Source organism: Mangifera indica, chromosome 7 (genome assembly GCF_011075055.1).
Source record: "Mangifera indica cultivar Alphonso chromosome 7, CATAS_Mindica_2.1, whole genome shotgun sequence".
In the NCBI taxonomy this organism is placed as follows: domain Eukaryota; kingdom Viridiplantae; phylum Streptophyta; class Magnoliopsida; order Sapindales; family Anacardiaceae; genus Mangifera; species Mangifera indica.
Window position 1 is genome coordinate 1,549,400 of NC_058143.1, and position 24,872 is coordinate 1,574,271.

General features: G+C 33.0%; 5 protein-coding genes across 33 annotated transcripts in view; 1 reads left to right on the forward strand and 4 right to left on the reverse strand.

Moving 5' to 3' along the window:
• LOC123220632 overlaps positions 1-17,868 on the reverse strand; it is a 65,043-nt gene extending 47,175 nt beyond the window's left edge. The window contains exon 1 of the mRNA XM_044643171.1: positions 17,798-17,868. The gene's annotated coding sequence lies outside the window, so the exon portion shown is untranslated. The remainder of the gene's footprint in view (positions 1-17,797) is intronic.
• LOC123220660 (protein ALTERED SEED GERMINATION 2-like) lies at positions 1,971-3,999 on the forward strand. 6 transcript variants are annotated; one of them, XM_044643228.1, is made up of 4 exons: positions 1,971-2,436; positions 2,823-2,948; positions 3,081-3,251; positions 3,387-3,697. In XM_044643228.1, the coding sequence occupies exons 2-4, from the start codon at positions 2,865-2,867 to the stop codon at positions 3,441-3,443; spliced, it is 312 nt and encodes a 103-aa protein (XP_044499163.1). In that variant the 5' UTR covers positions 1,971-2,436; positions 2,823-2,864; the 3' UTR covers positions 3,444-3,697. The 6 variants fall into 6 exon arrangements, 5 of the variants coding, with proteins under 5 accessions (XP_044499163.1, XP_044499162.1, XP_044499164.1 ...); XM_044643227.1 differs by having other exon boundaries at positions 1,971-2,311; positions 2,769-2,948; XM_044643229.1 differs by having other exon boundaries at positions 1,971-2,311.
• Positions 4,902-10,525, reverse strand: LOC123220621 (putative disease resistance protein At3g14460). Of its 24 annotated transcripts, none has more exons than XM_044643132.1 (10): positions 7,966-10,525; positions 7,819-7,858; positions 7,498-7,568; positions 6,864-6,924; positions 6,630-6,771; positions 6,351-6,512; positions 6,070-6,126; positions 5,801-5,876; positions 5,471-5,712; positions 4,902-5,329 (listed from the first exon to the last, which is right to left on the reverse strand). In XM_044643132.1, exon 1 carries the CDS (start codon positions 10,470-10,472, stop codon positions 8,004-8,006), a length of 2,469 nt encoding a protein of 822 aa, XP_044499067.1. In that variant the 5' UTR covers positions 10,473-10,525; the 3' UTR covers positions 4,902-5,329; positions 5,471-5,712; positions 5,801-5,876; positions 6,070-6,126; positions 6,351-6,512; positions 6,630-6,771; positions 6,864-6,924; positions 7,498-7,568; positions 7,819-7,858; positions 7,966-8,003. The 24 variants fall into 24 exon arrangements, with proteins under 24 accessions (XP_044499067.1, XP_044499062.1, XP_044499063.1 ...); XM_044643127.1 differs by having other exon boundaries at positions 6,347-6,512; XM_044643128.1 differs by having other exon boundaries at positions 6,342-6,512.
• On the reverse strand, positions 10,730-13,178 carry LOC123220840 (putative disease resistance RPP13-like protein 1). Its single transcript, XM_044643433.1, has 2 exons — positions 12,580-13,178; positions 10,730-11,786 (listed from the first exon to the last, which is right to left on the reverse strand). Exons 1-2 carry the CDS (start codon positions 13,176-13,178, stop codon positions 10,730-10,732), a joined length of 1,656 nt encoding a protein of 551 aa, XP_044499368.1.
• On the reverse strand, positions 14,503-17,835 carry LOC123220841. Its single transcript, XM_044643434.1, has 4 exons — positions 17,798-17,835; positions 15,876-15,957; positions 15,157-15,363; positions 14,503-14,754 (listed from the first exon to the last, which is right to left on the reverse strand). The coding sequence occupies exons 1-4, from the start codon at positions 17,833-17,835 to the stop codon at positions 14,503-14,505; spliced, it is 579 nt and encodes a 192-aa protein (XP_044499369.1).
• Positions 17,869-24,872: the final 7,004 nt, after the last annotated feature.

The following is a 24,872-nucleotide window of genomic DNA, read 5'->3' on the forward strand; positions in this document are numbered from 1 at the left end:
CCTTGAAATTATTATAGGAGTTACAAATTGAAATTTTTATAGGAGTCACATATTGAAACTATTATAAGAGTTACCAATTAATATAATAGGAGTTATAAAATTTAAAATGCAAATAAATTTGTAATATCAGTTAACAGTTTCTATATAATACATAAAATTCTCTAACTAGCTATTACATCTTCAATGCTATAAGATTTCATGATTATCTTCTAATGGTCCCGCTCATTTAGAAGAGGGGTTGAGAGTTTTTGGATTGCATCTTGAAGCCTTTGTAATACCATTCATACTTGCATGAAGGAAGAACTCCTTGTCGATCTTGAGGGTAACATATACTTGTCTATCTCTCTTTTTGTTTTTGGTTTCTTTTGGGTAAGTTACTTTGTCTTTTAGGATGCCACATGTATGCATGTAACTCAACAATTGAGCTTCAGAAAGAGAAAATTAAGAAAAGTTCTATCACCACAAGGTACATATGTGTGTACTGAAATAATTTTTATTTCAAGATTGATTTGATTTTCATGTCAGCATGTTTATTGTTTATAATGTTGCATGCACGTCTCTTTTTATTATGTTTTCTACTGCTATATTCATTGTTTGCAAGACTACCGCAAGGATATGAGTTCTGGTGTTTCTTTATTAACTCTGTCTAAGGCTAATTCTCTGTTAGAAAGTGGTGAAGCAATTTTGATGAGCATATGATATGTTTCATCTGCCATTTTGGCCGTTTTACTTCTTTTAGAACGTGTTTACATCTTTTTGATGGAATCCATATTGTCAGGGAAAGAATATTGCTTGAGAAGGGACCTTAAAGTAAAAGCATTTAAGACTTACTATGTTATACCAAACTAGGCTAACCCTTATTCTGTTGTCTTATTTTTCTCTTCTCAATTTATACAAGAGGCTTGTTGAACTTTTAACTACATAAATTTAAACTTTGTTTGGGAATTAATTGGCATTGTACTGTTCTGTTGAGTTATAATGCTCTCAAAACACATCATGCATGTTTCATCTACTTCAAAGATATTTTTAAATTTTCTTATGAGTTGATCTAGTTTTATCCTATATCAAGAAGCATTAGACACAAGAGAAAAATAAAAAGGGTTTTTGTAATCTCATTCTTTAAAATCTGCAGATTTTCGTTCTTCTGCTTTTTATTCCTCAAGTAAATATTATTGTGTACTTCAAATTGTTTTTTTTTTTTACAAAGAGACTGTTAATTAGGGCCAATGTTTACAATTTCTACAAGATAAGACACCAAAAATGCAGAACAATCAAGAGAAGGAAGTACCGCTTGGGACAACAAACACACATGGCAGCAAAGGAGTGGAGCAACAAGGACTATCAAATTTGAAGAGGGTGTGTGGCAATCTATGGGAGGACTTGACTGTAATGAGGATAAATGGAGATGGGAAGGATCCAAAAAGACTTCCAAAAAGAAAATTATTGAGAAGGAAGAAGAGAGAGAGTTCCAGTCCAGCCTCTCAAAAACTATAGGGATTAATCTGTTTATTTGAGTTTTTTGTGTTTCTTGAATCTATGTTAATTCTAATGTAAGGAATTACAAGATGGATCAATTGAACTTTCATTGTAATTATGGAAAAGCTTTTCAATACAAGTATCAGCTTACAAATATTTTTTTGATATTTGAGTGTATTTACCATTCAATATAACAATAGTTATCATTATAACAAATATTCAATTTAAGAATGAAATATTTAGATATGATTCTAATTTCATTTCAAAATAATTATTTTAGAAGGCAAAATTTTTCACTTTTGGAAACAAAATTTTAATTCCATCTTAAATGTTATTTAATGATAATCTTAGGAGATTGAAATTTTAATTTTATCTCCTTAAAATTTAGGATTTCTGTTTTGATAATTAAAAAATGATTTTTATTTTTGTCCTAAAATTACAGAATTTTAATTTCACTTCTATTCTATACATTAACCAAACGTATCTCTCATCAATTCTTTTCTTTTCATAATTTTCCTCCAATTTCTCGAGAAAATTTCTAATCCTAATCTACTTATCTTTATTACACGCCGATGGCCACGGGCCGACCCTCCATCCCTCCCGATTCGGACGATGGAATTGGCTCAATTAACAGCACCATTACAAGACTTCTCAGCTTTCATTCCATCCGTGACCGTTTACGCTTCAAGAGAAACCCTAACTACAGTCAGACGAAGGGCCAGATAAAGCCGTCTCTCCACCGCTACTGGCTCCACCATTTGTTGCGGAAGATCATACAGTTTTGAAGTTTTTGACTATTTATCTAAAAATGAATACTTTGCTTCCTGTTATTTAGGTAAAATAGTTCTATGCGTCATGTTGTGTACAATCTGCCAATTTGAATGGAAAAACTACTTCTATGCATTACGTTTTAATGCAACATATCAATTTGGAAACCGGTTTTGCACTTTTGTTAATGAGGTATGCTCTTTTTTGTTGGTTAATAAGACTTGCTGGCTATTTTGTTTTCGTTGGCTATTTTGATTTGGAAAAATACTTTGATGCATTACGTTTTAATACAAAACATCAATTTGGAAGCAAATCTATGATTCTCTCGGTGAAGTTTAAAAAAATGTGCACATCTTAGTATCACATAAATGCGATTTAGGGTGGTAGGATGAGAAAGGATTCTCTGTTGTTATTTTGTAGGTTGAGAATGCACGCCTATATTCCAATTTGACGTAAGCTTGATGCATAGATTACCATCAATGAACTTTTTTGAGAGTGAATTTTTTTTATTGCTACATGCTTAGGCAATTTCTTGGTTTGGTGAAAGCTTCATCAAATGATAGTCTTTTTCTATATAGCATCACAGCTCGGGGCAATATACTGTAGGAGATGCTTAAAAAATGATGAGTTTCATCCATGTACTTGACGGGGTTGAACTGCATCCACCAGTATCTGATGTTTCATGCAGCGGTCTTGCTGCCAGGGTATACTTCTATGCTTGTCCTATTATTTCTTTGAGATCCTTGTTTGTTAGATTTGAGTAATTTGATAACTAATGAGAATAAATCACAGGTGTCATTGTGTCTGCATATGCTAGTCTGACATGGCTGTTACAGCTTGAAAAGTGCAGGATGTTAACTGAAATTGCTGGAAATTACTTAGATGAAGGGGCAAATCCTTTCCATGGAGTTGAGGCATGCAATGAAGCTTTGGAAGGGCATGGTAGTGAAATTGGATCCATGTTGAGGCATGAATGTCTTTGCACACGAGCTGCCTTATTGCTTAAGGTTCTTTAAAGACTGTTGTTAAGATAAATGCTTGTAATCTCTTTATTTTGATTGAAATCTGTTTCTAACAAGTCATTAGCTACTTCTTTCAACATGGCAAACGAAAGTAGTGATATGTTCTTTAAACATTTGCAGATTGTTATTGCTGGAGATTATTGTGCAGTGCCTCCACCTCAAGGCATAGCTGGATGAAGTGGTTTGGCAGGCCCTATTCTTGTTCACAAGGTTCTCTGTTTCTTCCTTTTCCTCCTTACATATATGCATGTAGGGGCCTTTCTTGCATATGCACTTACATGCTCACGCTTTAGGCCTTTTCGACTATTACTTATTCCAGTGAAAATTTATCTTTGTATTGGTTGATTTAATTTTTTATGTCTTTATCCTTTCAAATATGTCTGAACTGCTCTTACACTAAATTTAGTTCTGATTATGCAAGTGGAGTTGGAAAGTCAGGTTGCTGGAGCTAGCTGCAGCTGCTGGCCTTTCCCTTTCTTAAGTTACTCTGTTACTGAAGAAGCAAAACATGCATCAAATGGTTGGGACAATGGGTGTTGCCTTATCTGTTTTTACACTGCCTGGGCAGGTTTCATCAGATCGTCTGGGTTCTGGAAAAATGGAACTTGGTCTTGAGATTGTGAGTTATTTTCAAAACGGCATCTTATGCATGAAGTATATAGTGGTGAATATAAAGTTTGTTAAAACGTGTTTGGTGTAAATAATATGTTGGAAATAAATTGAATTTCATTCAATATTTCAGAATTTGTCAGGTTTTATCTTGAGTTGATTGCTTCTGATGCTGTACACATTAAAGTGGTCGAGTATTCTTGTGGATCTTTTACAGGGCCACTACTTACAGTTAGTTCCTAGACATGTAAAAATTTGCTTCCTTGTTGACAAAATTAAATTGAACTAAGATAAGTTTCTTTTCAGCATTGTGAATCTGGTGCTGTTGTTGTGGACCTTCAACTTGTAGATGTAGTTGTCTCTCATGTGCTTAAGCAGATATTGTCTAGGGTATGCTCAATACCTGGGAGATATCTTATTTTACAGGCGACATTTAGCCTTGTTCATTTAAAGAGAATAAAAAGGAAAGGGTTTTAAAAAAACTTTAAAAATTATTTCTCCACTGAACAAAGTTCCTGGGAAGGCTTGAGAAAATTACTGGTACTTTTGACATATTTTCTCTGCAACATGTGCTTACTCAGCTAAATTGAATGAAAAAGCTTCTTCCTGATGGCGTTGTAAGAAGTTAAAAGAAACAGAAAAATCTCAAACTAGTCATGCATTTTGAAGAGAAATTACAAACCAATATATTTCTGATTTTAGTTAAATTTTGTAAATGCAGCATAGGTGCCACTCTATGGTACTGATGATCGTAGCAGGCAAAGCAGTCCCTAACTTGCAATTGGAGCATGGATTGGCTGTCAATAGAGTGTACACAGGATTTGCTATTTTTTGTTGTCTTTTCACTTTGTTGAAAAGATGTTTCATATGAATTGTTGGACTTCAAGGATTAATATAATTATTAATTTTCATTTAATATAAAATTTTTTTTCCCAAATTTACCATAGAAATGGAAACTGATTTTTTTTATCTTCAATTCACAACACAATCAAGGAAAAAAATTTGTTCTCAATTTACTACATAATCAAGGACAAAAAATTTTGTCTTCAATTCACTATGCAATCAAGAACAAAAAAATTTGTCTCACATTCAGCACACAATGGAACATAAATTCCAGATTTCGTGTTCCAGTATTAGTCCAGTAAGAGGAGTGCAGCAGCAAGGAAGAGCCAACCCAGGACTACATCTTCAGCATGTATTTCATCCCCAAACACATTAAAATCTCCAGCAAACATCCTGACACCACTAATCCAGCAGCAGTGAACAGCAGCTTCAAGGCAAAACTCCAGGTCTGTAGCACCCTGCAACTGCATTTTTTGACATGATGAAGCCCCAAGTCTGTGAAGCAATGATCTAGTGGTTTGTGGCCTTAAAAGTTTCTAGATTTTCTCCAAGTCACTAGCTGTTTGATGTTAGTGAACTTAATGTTTCCAATTGTGTGCCTAGATGACCATCTGCAAAAGAAGGAAATAAAATATGAAAATGACAGAGCTGAAAGAAAAAGTAAAAAAATTGATACAATAGATATAAGCTTTGTCATCATCATAAAAATCTTAAAATTTACAAGAATTTTTATTCATTTGGAAATGTCTTACCACGATTGGAACTGATGTCATGTTAATTCAGTAGATTTCCTTTACCCACATTGTTGCTCTACCAGCATCACATTCCTCTTATCATCACATTAAGTTTACAATGTTATAGGGACACGATGAGGCCCAAGATTGTGAAGCTATGATCTAATGGTTTATTCTTCAAAACTCTTCATATTTTCTCCCTTTTTTGCAGCCGTGTTGTTGTTTGTGTGCTTAACTTTCAAACCCTGCAACCATCTCACCTATAAAACCAAGAAAAATGAAACACGAAATTGACACAGTTGTAGAAATACATGAGACAAATGATACAAGAGTACAATTGTGACTTACAAATATTTGAAGCGATCTAATGTGTTTTAATCTCATCAATTTGCTTTAGGAGATTTCTTGCCTTGCCTTGCCTTTTCTTTATTTCAACAAGTTGTCAAGTAACAAGAGACAAATATCAATATTTGTGTTGCAAACAGGCTAACCAACAGAAAATAGCGTGACTTTGAGAGCAATCCTTTTAATAACTTACTTAAAGAATATGAAACTGTTTAGTTAATTTAGTGAGGACTAGAACGTATCAAATCTTGTAAATTATATAAGTATAACACCTCTTGATCTCCAAAGTATGTGAGATGTGATTCTAGAGATTTTTACTCTTGCAGTTTCTACAGAAAAGACATAAACTTGTCATCATTTCAAAGATCTAAAAATGTACAAGAATTTGTTATCAAAGTTGGATCCTGCATAGTGTTGTTTGCAAAGAGAAAGTAAATAATGATTCCTTAAATAAGCTATAAAGTGTAAACCATAGATTAATAATGATGCATTTCACAGTATGTCTTTGCCATAAACAAAAACAATGAGATAACAATAAAAATACCACACACACAAGCAGGAAAAATGCTGCTTGATTAACCGTTGCAACAGCTAGAAGATACAATCTCAGTAGTGGAATTTCAGCAAGCAGACACGCAGTAAGTTTAGATCCGGAAAACTTACATGCCAGGATTAGGTTCTAACAGTTGCTTGTCTAAGTTGAAGACAGTGGCACCTGAAGAAAAATGAATCAGAAGGAAAATAGTAGACCCAGATTTGGAAAAGATAGTGGCAAGGATCTTTAGCTTTTGTTTTTATCAAAAAATTGCAGAGATTGCTTACTTTTGATTACCTTGGAACCACAAAAAGTTGAGACAATCTATGAGATGACAAAGTAGAGAAGTTTTGAAACAGAGGGACCACTTTCAATTTATAAGATCAAAATGCCGTCCTCTACTTCTGAAACTAGAGAAATATTTTTAACTTGCTTCTTGCTGGAAAAAAAATGATAAAAGACTGAATTAAATTATACGTATCAAAATTTAAATTCAACTAGAAATGAGATAGACATGAAACATATAAGTACCTTAGTAAACTTCAATCTGAGAATATTGTTGATAGCTCAGAATTTTGTTGTAGTTAAATATCTGACATAAATAAAAAAAAAGTTAGCAAAGTTTAAACTTGAGGGAGAGGAATTATTTTCTAAAAAACAAAAAGTAGAAGTAAAAATTGTAGAATAATTTAGATGTTAGAAGTTTTGACAAGCCTAAAACCAAACGAGATTAATTTATAAATCTATTATTCAATTTGAGAAATGAAAATAGCTCAACACTAGCCTCTACACATTTTTGCCCTGAATTGTTGCCTTGAATTATAGAAGCAGAGAAATAAAAGCCAAAATTATCAAATTTGCATCAAATCTCTGAACTCATACAAATTAAACAATAATATCATCTAATCTTGTATTCAGTGACCCTCTAAGAAATTGAAAGAATAAGTGTCTGCATAAAAGGAAACAGAAATTCAGAAAGAATTTATCATATACTTGCATAAGGTGAAAATTTACTGGTCGCTCTGCTTCAGCAAGATATATAGAAGTCCATTACTAGGTTTTGCTCTCATCAATTGGCGGACTTCATATATAAATACAAGAGTAAGGTAGAAAATGTGTAATTTTACAATGTTAGATATATAAACACAATGTTTAATATGCTTACATGAAGTTAGAGAATGAAAATTTTAAGCCTTTCCAATGATTTCTACAACATTGAATCTGAGCATAGCAGTCCTGCATTGTGTTGTTTACATTGAGTAAGTAAACAATGATTCCTTAAATAAGCTATAAAAATCTGTTGTTGAAAGATCCTCTCAGGAAACAAGAACATGAAGAATTTACTTTATTTAGAATTCCAAAAACTGGAATTTTCCTAAGCTGAAAGTTTCTTGAGTTACCAAATAAATTTATGAAATTAAAAATGTTGGATTAGAATTAGAGATACAAGGTATTATGTTAAGTTGATTAAAGTTAAATGAATTACCTGGACAAACTATAATTGAGAGATTCTTATTGACCATCACCTGTCAAAGTTCAAATGAGATTAATAACTTCAAAATTAATAGAAAAGATATTGGATTAAGTAAATATCTGGACAATAGTAGAGGTGTCATCAAGACATTTTACAAACCTTTGATGGAATTAGATGTATCTGTGCCATTAGGAAAATTAGAGAAAGAAGCTCCCATCATCAACTTCGTACTCCTTTGAATTGTAGATGAATTTGCCATCTATTACAACTTTAGGAATTTGAGCAATCTTTGAGGAATATTTTCCCGTAACACTTTTCCATCGTTTTATAAGCAGTGGACAATCTTTAATATCTAAAGACTGAAGTGAGAATGGCAGGGTTTGCAGGGATTTGAGTTTTGGGCATTTCTCAACTGATAAATCTTTGAAGTTGCCAAGATCTGGAATGGATTTGAGGTTTGCGCAATTCTCAATAAAGAATTGTTCATGAGAGGTGTGGCTGCTCAGACTTGGAATTAATTTGATCCTTGGGCAATTGGAAATTATGAAATCTGTAAGAGAGGTCAGGTTGCTCAGATCTTGGATTGATTCAAGCTGTGGGAGATCAATGATTTCCAAACTTTTAAGAGAGATGAGGCCGCTGAGATTTGGAATTGATTCAAGCTGTGGGAGATCAGTGATTTTCAAAATTTTAAGAGAGGTAAGGCCGCTGAGACTTGGAATTGATTCAAGCTGTGGGAGATCAAGGATTTCCAAACTTTCAAGAGAGGTGAGGCCGCTGAGACTTGGAATTGATTCAACCTGTGGGAGGTGACGGATCTTCAACAGTTCAAGAGAGGTGAGGCCGCTGAGACTTGGAATTGATTCAAGCTGTAGGAGATGACGGATCTTCAACCGTTCAAGAGAGGTGAGGCCGCTGAGACTTGGAATTGATTCAAGCTGTGGGAGATCACGGATCTTCAACAGTTTAAGAGAGGTGAGGCCGCTGAGACTTGGAATTGATTTGAGCTTTTGGCATTTCTCAATGTACAACTCTTGAAGAGAGGTGAGGCCGCTGAGACTTGGAATTGATTCAAGCTGTGGGAGTTCTATGATTCGCAATTTTTTTAGAGAGGGGAGGTTGGTGAGGTCTGAGATGGATTCAAGCAGTGGAAGTGAAATGATACCCAACCCTTCAAGAGCGGTGAGGTTGGTCAGGTCTGAGATGGATTTAAGCTGTGGGAGTTCTTCAATTAGCAAAACTTCTGGAGAGGTAAGCATTCTCATTCCCATTCCCTTGTCATCTTCACATTCATTAATTAAGAGTTGTCTAAGGCTGGTGGGAACACCTTCTCTCACCGACAATTTTGGACAATTTGTTATTTGAATATACTCAAGGCAAGGAAGATGGTGTAGACCTGAAGGTAAGGATTCAAGATTTTTACAATTCTCTAAAGTAATATTTTCAAGACACGTGCTATTATCAAAGGACTCAGCAATTGACTTTAGCTCTTCACAATAAAAAATATAGATAGATGTAAGTGCCTTAGGGAGGTACTCATTTCTACGAGATGATAATGTTTCCAGTGCTTCGCAACGTCCAACAAATAGTTCGTTGAGTGTCTCAGGCAACGGACCATCTAATGATATGCACTTGAGAGATTTACACCAAAAAATATTTATAGACTCAAGAAGAGAACAAACACTTAAATCCTTCAAAAATTTCAGTTCTCCACAATTGTCAATCGTAAACCTTTTTAGAGATAAAGGTAAGACATCGCTATCAACGAATGTTAGACTCTGACAGGAATTAATATGAAATAATTTCAGAGATGATGGTAGCATGCCCCTTCCAATAGATCTTAGATTCTGGCACTCACTAATCTCAAGATAATTTATATTGGAAAGAAAATTGGTGTTTTCCAAACTTTGCCATGATTTCATAATCTCTTCATTTTGAGCAATCCTCAAATGATATACTCTTTGAGAACCTTTCTTTAATTTATCTTCAACTGTCGAAATATTTGCAAGATATTGAGAATCCAAATTCTCAAAATCAATTGAACCATCATTACATACCATTCCTTTGCAATTATTAATTTCTAATCTGCAACCTATAGGATAATTTGATAATGAGACCACCAACCTTGGACAATCCTTAATAACAAATCTTTCTAATGAAGAAAAATAATTAGGAACTTCTCCAATAAGTTGGGGACATTTTTCAATAGTAAACACACGCAAATTAGAGAGCCAAGACAAATCTCCTAACCAAGATGGAAAACTTGCACCACCATAGCCTCTGATTGTGAGTTTTCTTAAATTGATAGGAGGCTTTAGCTTGTCAAGTAGATTCATTTCTACATCTGTTGCCTGTGAGTTTACTTGATCTCTCCATTCTAGTATCAACACTTTTAATTTGCTCTTATTGCTTAGTATTTGCTCTTGTACGTGATTTTGATTTGTCACATTTTGTAATTCTGAAATGTGAAGCTCTCCTTGAAGAAAACTTAAACTCCTCAAATCTTCCAAATAAGAACGTGTATCCTCTCCCACAATAAAATTAGACAACACTTGAAGATTTTTTAACTTTTTCATTCCATATGGCATCTCTTTCAATGAATTTCGACCACTTATATCAAGATGACATAAATTGGTCAAATATCTCATATTGGAAGGTAACTCCATAAGATCAAAACAATCTTTCAATAGCAAAGTTTGCAAGTTAAATAACTGGCATGTTGACTCTGGCAAACTTCTTATCAAAGTATTAGAGAAGTTGAGATATCTTAGATGTTTCATACCTCCAATTGAATTAGGTAAATAAATGATGGAGTGTCCTTCAAAAGATAGTACTCTCAACATGTCTAACTTCGCCAACAAATCAAAGATAACTATAGCACTTATATAACTTGCAAACCCATGCCTCACGTGCAAAAAAGTTCTTAGACGTTTTGCTTTTTCCAAAGCTTTAAATTTATTTTTTTTAGTGTAGTCATCAGGTTTATAAGTAAAATGACGAATCTTTTCAAAATTTTCTGACAACTCAACAATATTTTGCTCAGATCTAAAACTGATTCCTTTAAAACCCATTGAGCAAGTTCATGAACACAATCATGCATAACATACTTAGAACTATCACTACTTGATGGTTGGAAAAGCGACCTTGAACATAATTTATGAAACCACTCACCTGCCTCATCCAATTGCTTATTTGATGGTTGAACAATACCTTCCGCAATCCATAAAAGTGCGAGTTCCTTCTCCTCAAATTCGTAGTCTTGAGGAAATATTGCGCAATAGCCAAAACATCTTTTTAGATTCGAAGGAAGATAATGATAGCTCAGCTTTAATGTTGGGAGAATGTGATCACTTTCATCAAATGCACTCCATATTTTGCTTTCTAATATTTCTTCCCAAGCATTGCTCGGCTTAGAGTGTAGAAGACAACCGAGGGTCTTTGCTGCCAGTGGTAGGCCTTTGCACCTTTTAACAACTCTATCATAAATTGAAATGGAAATTTGATCAGCATTAGCAGCTGCACCAGTCCCAAACGCATGCTCCTGAAACAAGGATTTACAAGCTTCGTCGGATAAGAGCTTCAATTGATAAGTATGAGAGCATCTTATTGTTTGTGCAACATCTGTATGGCGTGTTGTCACGATCATCGTGCTTCCAAGAGCACCAGCTGCAAAAGGAGACTTAAGCTTTTCCCATTCGATATACTCCACCTTCCATATATCGTCTAATACTATCAAGAATTTTTTTCCACTTACTGCCTCTTTCAGCTGAACTTGGACATCATTTAAATTATCTGGAACGGAGGACGAGAATTGCTGAAGAAGTTTCTTTGAGATTGTGAGAACGTCAAAGGTGGTTGAAACACACACCCACGCTTTTTTGTCAAACTTGATATCTTCCAACTCCTTGTGATTGTACACTTCTCGAGCAATTGTTGTTTTGCCGATCCCTCCCACGCCGACAACTGCTATTAGTTGAAAGCTAAGAAGCACGGAAACGCACAGCAGTGTGCGTTTCCACGAATCCGAAAGTTTCCGAAACGGCCCGAAACTGGTACGAAACGTTTCGGGGCCGTTTCGGTAATTTTAGATAAAAGGGAAACGCGTTTCTTTAACAGAAACCTGGGCATCTTCTGCTTCTGCTTCTGCTGGTTGTCTCAATAAATTAATTTGTTCCAGCAAAAAAAATGTCAATTCTGGCAGCATATATAATACTGGATATTAGCAGAGAAACTCACCAAGAAAGCATAAAAAAGCTAATTATGGAACAATGTATGTTTTTCAAAGAGAATGAATGTTATAGGAATTGGTAAAAATGAAAGAATATAAAAAAAACATCTTTGAAACAGAATTTGCTTTCTGCTTGTCCTCGAGATTATCGCTGGAAACATTCATTCTCTTTGAAAATAGGACAACATTCCATATATTTTGATAAAATATATTGATTTATATACATGATTATTTTCCATTCTAAAAGATGAATATATAAGTATTAATTTAATTTATATATACATGTTTCAAGAACTTGAATTTGTAATTTATTTTTAGTATAAAATTATTTTGTTATATGTTATTTTAAATTGATTGGAAAAAATCAATTGTTGTATTTTTTTAATTAAAATATAGGTTATTGTATTTTTTATAAAAATTTCATATTTATAAAAAAAACTCTATATTTTTTATATTTACACGTTTCCCCACGTTTCCGTTTCCTACTTTTTAAAAAAAATACGTTTCCACGTTTCCACGTTTTCACGTTTCCGTTTCCGTGCTACCTAGGTTGAAAGTTGGCACCACTTTTCACCATTTTCAGTAATTCGACTTCATCTTCGTTTCTGCCATAAACTTGTCCGAGTGGGACGCTAGAAGTTTCCTCTGGTTTTGGCGGTGCAGCGACGTTAGTTGCTGGCAGTTCAGAAGGCTTTTGAAATTCATGTTCAGCTGATCTTTGTTGGCGAAGTTCTTCCAACCGACTATTGATTTTTTTGATCTTGGACCCCATCTGGACAGCGAACGAAGGACTAGAGAAAGAAGCAGGGAGACAGCTAAATCCTCTGCTGGAGCTAGCCTGGTGTTCTGCCTTGCGTTTGTGTCGCAAAGCTTCGTAGGCAAACTCATCCAGTAAGTCCTCTGCATCATAAGCCCAGTGTTGAAGATTGTCAAGCCATTCTTTGACTCGTTTATCCACCAGCTGCCAGTTTTCTGCATTGCGAAGAAGGTTTTCAACTATCTTTAACTTGTTCTCCAGCTCTTTGATCTCTGAATCTACCCCTCCAACAAGCTGCCGGGCAAAGTCTCGCACTTCATTGGACCCCAATATCTTAAGCAACCCCTTAACGAGTTCGGAGACGACAGGCTCAAGAACGACTTCCATGGTTCGATTGTTGGAAATAAGGAAAGATTTAAAACTGTAACAAGAAGAGAAGAAAGTGAGAAAGAAAGAGAAAGTTGTTAATTTTGTTTATAAGGAGAGTGCTCAAAATAAAAGAATGTTTGAGTCACAAGTCATTCTTAGATAAATACCTTACTTATTCTTGAGACAAAGAAAGGAAAGGAATCTTTCAAATGTTGTTTACAGCTCATGCCTTCAAAAAAGAAAGAGGAATAGAGAGTCATTCTTTGCGTCTTTCCTCAGCCATTTGGGTCTCTTCACCCTTAATCATTCTTCATAATTCACTCTGTATATATTTTACATGGAAAGGACAGTCTTCTTATATACCACTCCTCTGCTTTTAAATTGTAAAAAGCAAAGGAGATTCTCTGCTCGCTTTCTGTTTATAAGATTTCACTGAGAATTTTCCCCTTCTCAATTAGGTCATTTCTGGCTGTGCCATATAGGCTTGTTTCCAATTTTAACAAAAGGGTTAACTTATTAGAGGTTAATGAATGTTTGTAATTAAGGCTTGTCACAACCCAAAGCTTCAGCATCATTGAAATGGTGATGACTCAATAACAAACAGGCAGTGCTTTAACATGTTTACTATCAAACCTTTTTCTGCCTAATTAGCCTGAGGTTTTATTGGTTACAACAAGTATATAAGATTAGTGAAAGAAAGCCATAAGACAATCGCAGACACAAGAACACCTAATTTACGTGGTTCGGAAAATTTGTGCCTGCATCCATGGGAGATGAGTTAAATGACAAAAATGGAAATAATAATGCAAAGTCTAATACACTCGCATTAAACCCTCACCCAAACCCAAAACTGTGGTACACCCTTATCACTCTCTCACATTATGTACACACAAGTTCCAAAATATGAAATTTTCTTCTGCAGTTTTTTTTCAATTATTTAACAGGTCCTCATAATTTCCAAACACCATTCATGAGTGAAACAACATTATAAACAGAGAAGCCTACATTGTTTCCCTGCCACTGCAAATATTCCTCGTCATCACAATTAGTTCATGGTACCATGGCGACATGATGAAGCCCCAACTTTAGGAAGAAGCAATGATCTATTGGTTTGTGGTGTTGATCGTCTTCAGATTTTCTTCAAATCTCTACCATGTCGGTCTTAATGAATTTCACTTTCCAACTAAGTGGCTACAAAGAAAAAGTATGAAATGTGTTAGGCCCAACAAAAGCAACTTTCAGAACATTATTTAAATAAATTACTAAGGGATGTGAGACTGTTCAGTTAATTTGTTAAAGATTTGAGATTATTTTACCTAGTACTTACCTTGATAAGATTTTATCATATGAACGCTGGTAACACATATGATGGATGTGCATCATATTTTGATGAAAGAGTTTGGACAGAAGATAAGTCTGCAACTTCTCTGAAACTGCCTAGTCCAAGTTCATTTGCATGGGTTCCTCTAGTAGTAAATACTGACTGGATTCCAGCTGCATTGGCTCCCATAATATCATGCTGAAGGGCATTGCCCACAGCAATAGAGTCTTTAGTGTCAACACCGACCATGTTCATCGCTGATTTATATATTTTCTGATGAATTATTACAGAAGTGTTAAAGCAAAGTCAACTGTACACGTACAATGATATACATAAAAAACATAAATAATTGAACAATTTTACTAATTAGATCAAGACTAAGAGATCGAGTGAACTTATTTGGCTTGTCCATCCATCCCACTTCACCTCCAAGCTTTTCATATTTGGATGCCACTGTACCTAGATGGATCGACAAAATTTATATCTCAGTTGGTAGGATAACAAAATTCCAAAATCTACAACAGGCCAGAATGTGAACAGAATCACTGGCAACAGGTATAAAAATGTCACAACACGGTGAAAGGTGCCATCTCAGAGCAAGCTATTTTCCCTACACAATGTTGTGGCGTACTAAAAAGAATGGAATTTATTGGGCATAACACGCAGAGACCTTGCCTCAACGGTCACATAATCTGGATTGGCTACAATCATTGAAATTTTCTTAGCTGCACAAAGCTCCAATATTTTTTCAAGATCATTAAGACTAGTGGGACGTGCCTCTCCCGAAGGGAGCCCCGAAGCTTTAGTACCATGGGGCAAAATAAACTCAACTTCTTCTACATTCTCTACGACTTGAAGGTTGAGCCCCTCTAGCAAGAAGTGCTTGAGATATGTATAAGCATATTGAATTGACTCTTAAGTGGTTATACAAACAATCACAGAAACCCAAATAAAGAAATTTTGCTCATTTTGAATTAACTAAATAAAACAGGGATGACCATCTTTCAATGCTATAATGTTATCTTTGTGATAAATGAGTAGAGCACCTAAATATGTTTAGACACTCAAAATTGGAAGCACATTCTTAACAACTAGGTCACGACTTTACCTATTTCCTAAAAAGTCAATTTTTTTTTTGGGCCCTTGGGAGTGAGAGTTTCAGCCCTTTGATAATTGTCAATTTAAACAAATTGAAAATGGTTCATTCTTCAAACAAGGATTTATGGTAAGAACCTTTCTTAAATTAATGCTCCTCTATTTCTTTATTTTCAGGTACCTTACATTGATCAAAGAAGGAAAGAGAGAATCCTAGGTAGTTACATGTTATTGGAATTAATTGAAGCACCAAGAGAATTGGAAGAAAAATAGCTATAAAACTTTAATACTTAGCATACCTCAAGGCATATAGCACCACGATCACTCCAAGTCATGTGAATGCGAGACCTTCTGAGTGCTGCAAACCAAACATCATCTCTCCTATTTATAGTATAATTTATGAAAAAAAATGAGATGTATTATACAACTCTAAACAATGTATAAAAAGCAAACAAAACACGTCATCCGAAGGATGAAATATGACTGAAAAATAATACCCTAAAATAAAATTTTAGTGAGAAATGAAAAAAAAATAATAATCAGAAACACATAAGGAGAACAAGTTAAGAAAGTAGAATTAATGTGAAAAGGCTTCTTTTTTTTTTTTGGCTAAGCTATCAATGTGAAAAGTTGAGAGAAGAAAAATGGTCTTTTGACAAGCACTGATAAGCACCGATCATGGAATAGATGAATCATTGATTAGAGTTCCCCATTAAAAAATTACGCGTCAATTGAACCACCAAGAAAGCTGATTTAAAGTGCATGCTAAGAGAAATGAAACGAATACACTGAAATAAGAGTTAACACAAAAACAAAATATATGTTGAAAGAATACGGGGTCGTATAAAGTAAGAGCAAACATTGAATTCGGCATAAGAGTTGAACTATGTAAAATATTAATTCATATTGAGAATATATGATTTCTTAATCTTTAATTTTAGAAGGTGAAATACCCAACCTTTGCAAGTACTAATGTGTTAATTCTCCACTAGTGATAGCTCCTGCAAAGACAAAAGTGTTAAATCCAAGGCTCATCATCTTTTCCATCGTGGTTGAAACACACTGTGAAGAGTTACTTATGATCACCATTTATACACCAGTGGTTGCTATCTTTTCTATTGTCACCCAAAAAGACAAATTCAAAACAATGCATTATCACATTATTTATATAGTCAATATATCAACCCAAAAATCTTAAGCGAAACATTCCAAAGACTAATATATAAAATAAGTTGACATTCCTTATCACATACACATCCAAAGCTTATTACCAAACATACAACAAAAAACAATCAAGCTCTATCACTATCAACACCTAACAATACACAACCCAAGAATTTAAGTTGTCAGACAATTATCAGTATCCATACAAAATGTAGCCATATATAAAAGCTCTCCGACAAATTGATGTGAAATAACATGCTTGTGCATAACAATAAAGCTTAGAAAAATTTCGATGTGTCACTATTGCATGATTGCTCATCTGCATGAATGAACAAGTTTGTAGAAAAAGTCTACACATAGCATTACTCTTCACTATCCATAGTGCCAAAAATACAAACAACAGGTTCAAAGTAATTTATAAAAACTAATATGATGTGATGTGATCAGATGAAGCATAAGAATGAAGCTAATAAACTTCGACATGTCTCTACTGCATGATAATCATTTTTATATATATATATATATATATATATATATATATATATATATATATATATATATATATATATATATATAGTAGCATTACTCTTCCGAATATTGATATCGGCCTGAAACAAGAATATTCAAATGCTAAAACTCACATATGAATACATACATGTAGAAATTGCACCAGGATAAGGTTATTTTCCATCATGAAGGACCCCAAATTGATCCAAGAACCACGCTTGCACAAACAACACAAGTACACACATGCCAATGAAGAACAATGATGTCTACATCATATATTAAATTCAACAACTTTCAAAAATTGCATTCAAATCCCTCTATAATTTGGCGTAATTCTAACTACACTCTTCAGTTAAAAACCAAAGCTGGCTTCTAGAGATTTATTAGAAAATTCTCAAAAATTATAACTGTAAAATTAAAGCAACCACTTTATCAAATATTTCACACAAAAAATTAAGAGACAATTTCACATAAACTATTACATCCATTCGTTTGGAAGGAAAATAATTAGAAATTTCCCCGAGAAATTGAATTGGCGAAGTGGGTTTACCTTGAAACGGCGCGTTTCTGCAAGGTGGCGAAGCCCATCGAGGCTCTTTAACAGGGGGGTGTCAGTAGATTGAAAAGAGCATTTTGTCATCATTTTCGTTTCAGAAAACGAAAATGTTTTCAGTGTTCTGGAAATTTCTCTTTTTTTATTCTGTTATTGATGATTTTTTCGTAACGGTAATTGGGTTTCCAACTCTGAGCCGATAACAATCTGCAGCCTCCAGCTGTCAGAGCCGAAGGGTCAAGTAGGAGATTACAGAGGAGTGAAACAAGGAGGGGATCTATAGAAATCATAACTTTGAGGCCTTTTGAAATAGTTCATTTCAAGGTATGAGCGTAAATTCCTTGTCCCACCCAGCGTTTGGAGAAATTAAGTGTCACCCTTTGAAATCTTAATCTGTAATCCAAAACGTAATTTTGTGACGGAAAGGTGCTTATGATGTCGGACAAGTAAATTACATTGCAACCCTAACTTTTTTCATTTTTTTAATTTAACCCTTGAAATGTTTGTTGGTGATTTGGCTAAACTTAATTGAACCACTATAGTCAAAGTGCAATTTTATTAAATTACACTAAGTTGATTTGAGTTTATTTTAGCTAAATTTTACCTTTTCGGATGTGATTTTGGCCAATCGCAAAAGGCTAAGTGCAATTCAGCCCTACCCTGCCGCCTCCAAACATTTTTTTTTCATGAAAACTTTAACTCTTCCCCTTTAATTATAGAAAACCCAAATCTCTATCCATAAAAGAACTCTATTGATGTCTTCTGTTAATATAAATATGAGATATCAATTTTACTTTTATGAAGTAAAATAATTATTTTATTCTTTATTATATAAATAGCAAATTTTGGTATGTGTTTGCAACAGTTTAATTGGATTTGTTCATATTATTGTTTTTGAATTCTATGTTTATAATTTAGCTAATTTTCATGGATTCCAAATTTAGTGGATCTGGTAAATTTTGGTTTAAAAGAAAGAGTGAACAACTCGCTTTTTTTCGAATTCAAAATTGAACTAAATTTTTTTTTAATTCAACAACTTCTAGACCAAACTAGAAGTTTGAAAATTTTGAGAGATTTTTCAAACTAAATTGGTTTGATATAATTTGAGAGATTTTTTAAACTAAATTGAAAAAAAAAACAGTTTGAAAAATTTTTAAACTAAACCAAACTATTTTAAGTTTTAAACCGAACTAAATCAAACTAAAAAAATACAATTTAATCCGGTTTAAATTATGGTTTGAATCATATTTATCAATATTCTATAACATATGATACATATTATATCATAAATATGATACAACATAAATAAAAAATAATACGTATCATCTTTACGACTTGAGAAATCAAAGACCAAGACGGAAACAATATCACATCAAACATTTTCAAGCACAGCTTTAAGATATACAAATATAGTTCAATCTCTTCCAGTTGGAAAATACCTAAAAAACTGAAATAACCAACCATTTAACAATCCATTTGAATGAAAATACCATATTTACCCTCCTATAAAGAACAAATGTGTGCTGTGTGTATCATAGCTGGGATGCAGTGCTTTAGGACGAAAAAGCCAGACTTTCTAATGACGTGAACTAATAATATAACATTATTATTGAAATTTACATGAACTCTTATACTAATGACGCACAGTGGTAAAAGGAATTGATATGTCGTGTATAAGCTATAAAAGAAATTCCTTGATTCCAAGGGCATATATGTAAAATGAGGTTTACTATTGTCTAAACACAGTGACATATAGGAGAGACATGAATTTTAACAATTTAAATTAAGAAACAGAGCAGTCACAAAATAGCTAACATTTTGGAAACAAAATTGAGCTCTAAACCAAGAAATTTACCTTATAACAAGAAAATTAAGCAAACTATAATGTTTACTACTGCTTTCTCTTAGGTCTCAGTTTCTATCTTAAGCAATAAAATTATATATTTGTTGTAGTGTTGCTTATTAAAAATTTTTGTCAGTTTATATATATATATATATAGTTTACAATTTGACGGTTTGAAAATTGTTCAAACTACAATTTAAACTAAAAAAATAATTTAAAAAATTTTAATCTAAATTAAATCAAACTATAATTTTTAAGTAATTCAATTTGATTTTATAATTTGAATCGAATTATACGTACCTCTGACAACTTCAATTCTCAGACCAAAAATGAGTCTCATACGTGTATAAAAAAAACCCTTCCAAATTTAACAGAAGAGAACCGCTTATGTCGTCGTCGTCGTCTTTGGGGTTACAACGACTTCGCTTAACATTTAAAACGCTCAATGAGGTGCTGCCATCGTCATTTTCACCGTTACCGTTAACCGTTTGCCGATTTTTACATTCGACTCACTCAAATTTGCAGAGGATGCGCGCTCAGATCAAAGGCCAAAGGAGAGAAGAAAATGAAGAGATTTTAATTGCTTTTCTTCATATTGCGTTTCAAACTTGGTGGACACGTGCTGCACATTGATTCGTCCTCAAACGAAAAAAAATTCTTATTTTAAATGCAAATTATTATAAAGTACGCGTCAAATTACTTAACACCCTCCATGTGTCGAATTTCTATTGGTTGATTCATTTTAAACAAGTCTATAGCCGTTGATTGCTGGAAAAATTATTTCACCCGTTGATTACAATTTAATTATGGTGCATTTGTTACTCTGACGCAAAAGCTAGCCCTGCCTTTCCACTTCACGACACATTTCCTTAGCCATGATGCCACGCCATGAAGAAAGAAAAAATGGTCACTTAATTTTCCCAAACGAGACAAAAATGACGTCGTTCGTTTCCACGTGTCAGCCCCAAGGTGATTACGTTAAATCCTCAGCCGCCAACATTTATTCCGTCTGAGAATTTCATTTATACAAACAAATTTTTTATGTGTTATTTCTGATTAAACAAACCAACTCAATTGACTAAATTTCCGCCAAGTTGATGTTTGGGTTTTCACAGTTAGAAAGTGAGAGTTTAGGATTGCATCAAACAATTGAAATAATATATCTTTTGGCCTTTATTTATTAATATCAGGAAATTGAAATAACTTTTGTATCTTTCAATTATCTTAAATGAACAAAACCCAAATTCAAGTTAACAATTTTATATTCGAATCAAACTTAAATTTGTTAATGTCTATTTGATTTCAATTTAGCTCAAATTCACTCTTAAATACTTACGAAATTTAGTGTGAAATTGATGAAAAGTTTACGAGATGACAACTCAATTCCAAATTTAAAAGAGAGACTATTTAGAAGGCTCATTTACAATTTCCTTCACAGGCACATTTCTCATTTTCTTTTACAAGCTTATTTAGAACCTGTCCTTTCTCTCCTAGTTTGGCAACAGCTTGTTTCATGCCCTCCTTCCACTTTTTGCGAGCTAGTACTTTTGCTTGAACACCACTCACATTAGAGTCTTTCTTCTCCTCCTTCGAAGGCGATGGTAGCCTTTGGCCAGCAGTAGGCATATTCCTACCACCGGTACTCAACCAAGCTACAATAGCCAAGCCTAATGCCACATCCCTATAACATAGAAAAATTAAGGCTATATCACAATATGCAACAATAGTCATGACCTTTTTTTCCTTTGTATTTGATGATTGAAAGATTAAATAAAAGTAGAAAGTAACAATATAAAAAAATGCATCATCTATAATGGAAGACATGTCAAACAAATGTTAAAGGATAACATTACTCCAATTATGAATAGATTCAAAATGAGCTAATTCGAATCGAATTGATGTTTAACGCGATTAGATCCAATTTCTAGCTGAAGTTTTAGTTTGATAGCTCATCTTGAATCCTCCTCTAGTTATATTGTTTATTTTGTTTTGTCAATAGCACTATTTATCTCGTCAATAGCATTATTCAACTTGTTGATAACATTCCAACAACATCTTCAATCGACTTGAATTTAATCAAACTTGTCATAATATATTCAAGTCAAACTTGAGTCAACTCATATTTAGATTTGATTTGATTCGAATTCAACCCTAACTCCAATAACTTAACTATTTCCTCCATCATTGTTTCAATACAATAAGGTCTTCTATTGATAACATATAATATATTGAAAATCAACACATTATCCGTAATTAGTATGTGCTCTTTTCAAAATGCATCCGATTACTATATAAAAGTGCTCATCATACCCTAATTGCATTGAAAATCAATAACTTGATTTGGGCTTGCTATCAACATTCTAAACAAGTTTTGGATGACCATAAACCCATTCATAGAACATTTGTTAGTTAGGGTTTATTATGAGTTTACTTTTATGGCTTCATTGAGTAACAATGTGTGCATGAATAAGTTTAAACATACTAAGGTCTAACTACATAAGTCATCTCATATAATATACTAAGGTCTAAACTAATTTCAATATATCTTATATCTTAGTAAAAGTAATTGAAATCTCATATGTCTACTAACTATTATGTCTTGTATATATGATGACTAGACTATCGAGGTAACTAGTTATGATACATTGATCACACAAGAAAACTAATTGTAATCTCTCCCTTATCATATACGTCTAGCTAGGAGACAATTATCTATATTATCACCCTAAGGTGGCCTCTACTGAGGGTGAGTATATGATATATTTCACTAATCACGTAAAAAATTAACTAATATACAATAATATTTTACTATGCATATTTGAACTAAACTAAACTATATGGGTAGTGCATTGTACCGTTAAGGATGGTACTAACAGAATGTGAGATTTCTACCTTTTCCATAAAATAAGTTTCTCCAAATAATGTCAACTTGTACGTTAGCCGCAACATTACCAAGATATAATAGTAATGCAAGCTGAACACAATTTAATGATCCAATATACAACAGCAAGCCGAAGCAATCCAACACAGTCCAATAAAAAGCCCAAAAAATCCCACGACAATCCAATAATGCAAAGCTCAAAATAATAGACAATGATCGAAAGCTAAAGGAGTGGCCCAATCCAAAAAGTTTACCTAAAATGAAAATAAATCACCCCGTTCAAACCAAATCACGTAATCCAAGCAATCAAATGGAAAGTCAACGCAACCCAATCTCCAAGGCAGTAAACAAATCCAAAAATGAAAGGTCTATGTCCTTTGCTGCGGGGTGAGAATGCAGGGTCTCAAAAGGATAGGGCAGTTGCTGCGAAAATATTAAACCTTGGTTTGGGCCAGCAAAGACAGGTTTAAACACATCGATTGCAGATTGGCTCTGTTACTGTGTAAATAATTGAATTGCATAAATTTATTTGTATTATATATTGATTCATGATTAAATTTATACACAGAGTGTAGTGACTCTACAAAGAAATAAATCATATACAACTAATCCATTATTTTCAAGAAAATTATAATTACAATAAAAATATTAATGACATTAGAGGTTAACCAAAATTTGTGCAATAGAATAAAAGTTTAATCTCATCAATAAGAAAATAAAAAGATTTATTCTTTTGATAAGAAAAAAGCAAACTTTGATCCCTTCGTTTAAAAAAACGATAATAATTCAATACCTTCAAATATTATAAACAGACTGCATTATCATATTTTTTCAATTAAATGGAACTGAACTTTGTTGTCTTTGTTAAATTGATTGAGCTTTCAAAATCTTCTATTGAATTAATCAATCTTTTAAATTTTTTTAATAAAGAGACTAAACTTACACAATTTCTATTGAAACAGTTAAACTAATTACCTTACTTCCAAAACAAAACACTCATAATTATATTTATTTGGTATCTTCAATAAAAAATACTAAAAATTTGATATCTTTTATTAGAAAATTTAAAAGTTTAATTTTTTTAATTAAAAAAATTTTAGAGTTCAGTCTTTTTAATTTAAAAAAAAAAAACGTTTAGCTCATGTTCAATACCTTTCATATTGTTATACTTATTTTTACAATCTAAGTATTAACTTATACTCAATAATCATTTTTTATTTATTATTTGATGAGATAGAAATAAAATCTTGTATCTTTATTTTCATATGCGTGTATGTAGTTACAAAGTAGCCTTGAGGACACGAAGGTCAGTGGAGATAAAGGCAACCACCATTGATGACTGCTTTTGTTTTCTGAAATTGTTTTTTAAAATCGTTCTACAAAAGTGGGACACCTCCCCATAATAATAGCATATGTTTTGTGATTTTTTTTCTTTTTATTTTAGATGTGTTTTGTACTTTTATAACACTAGACAACAATGGCGACTAAGCATTATGGTCACCAAATTATATCATTTTTTTGCAAGAGTGGATTCTAGCCAAGATGAACCCAAATAAGGGTCAATTCAACCTTAGTTGACTCAATAGATAAATAGTACCTCCAAGGTAAAAGAATTGTTGATCAAATGAATACAGTGTAGCGACCCTAGTAACGCATCAATCTTAAGATAGATGACCAGAAATTTCCTCAACTCAAACTTGGCTTATTATAGTCAAATAAAGATCAGTTGTCAATTCGACTTGAATAACATCTACCTCTAATTTTATGATATGAAAATAAAATATATCATAATTCCATTTAATTTAATTTCGTTCTCAAAGTTGATGTTATTAACTAATCTATTGAACCATGATTCACCCTAAGTATAGAGGTCATAACATTAACTAGGTTATGACATTAACTCTTGATCGTATCATTTATTCGCCTAATTTGCTTTTGTTGTTAGAGTTCATTAAACTTATCTAAATTATAAAATCAATTCTTTGCTTAAACAATAAAAACTATGTGTCTTTATCATTGATTCACATATCAATAATGATATATTTCTATATGATTTGATGATTTTAAATTAAATATAAAATAATACATAATCACATAATAACAAATCATCATTGGTACCCTTATTGGTATTTATTATAAATACACAATTAACATAACTTTAATTTGATTAAACTAAATTGATACTATTGTTTTGATAGTATGAAACCATTAAACCAGTTGAATATACAATAATTGTATAAAAGGTTTTGGATAGAGTTGGATTTTATTTGAAAAGTTTGTGCTCAAATTTAAGCTTAAATCAAATTAGTCGAGTTTGAACAAAAAGATTAAATTTGTTTTCATAAACA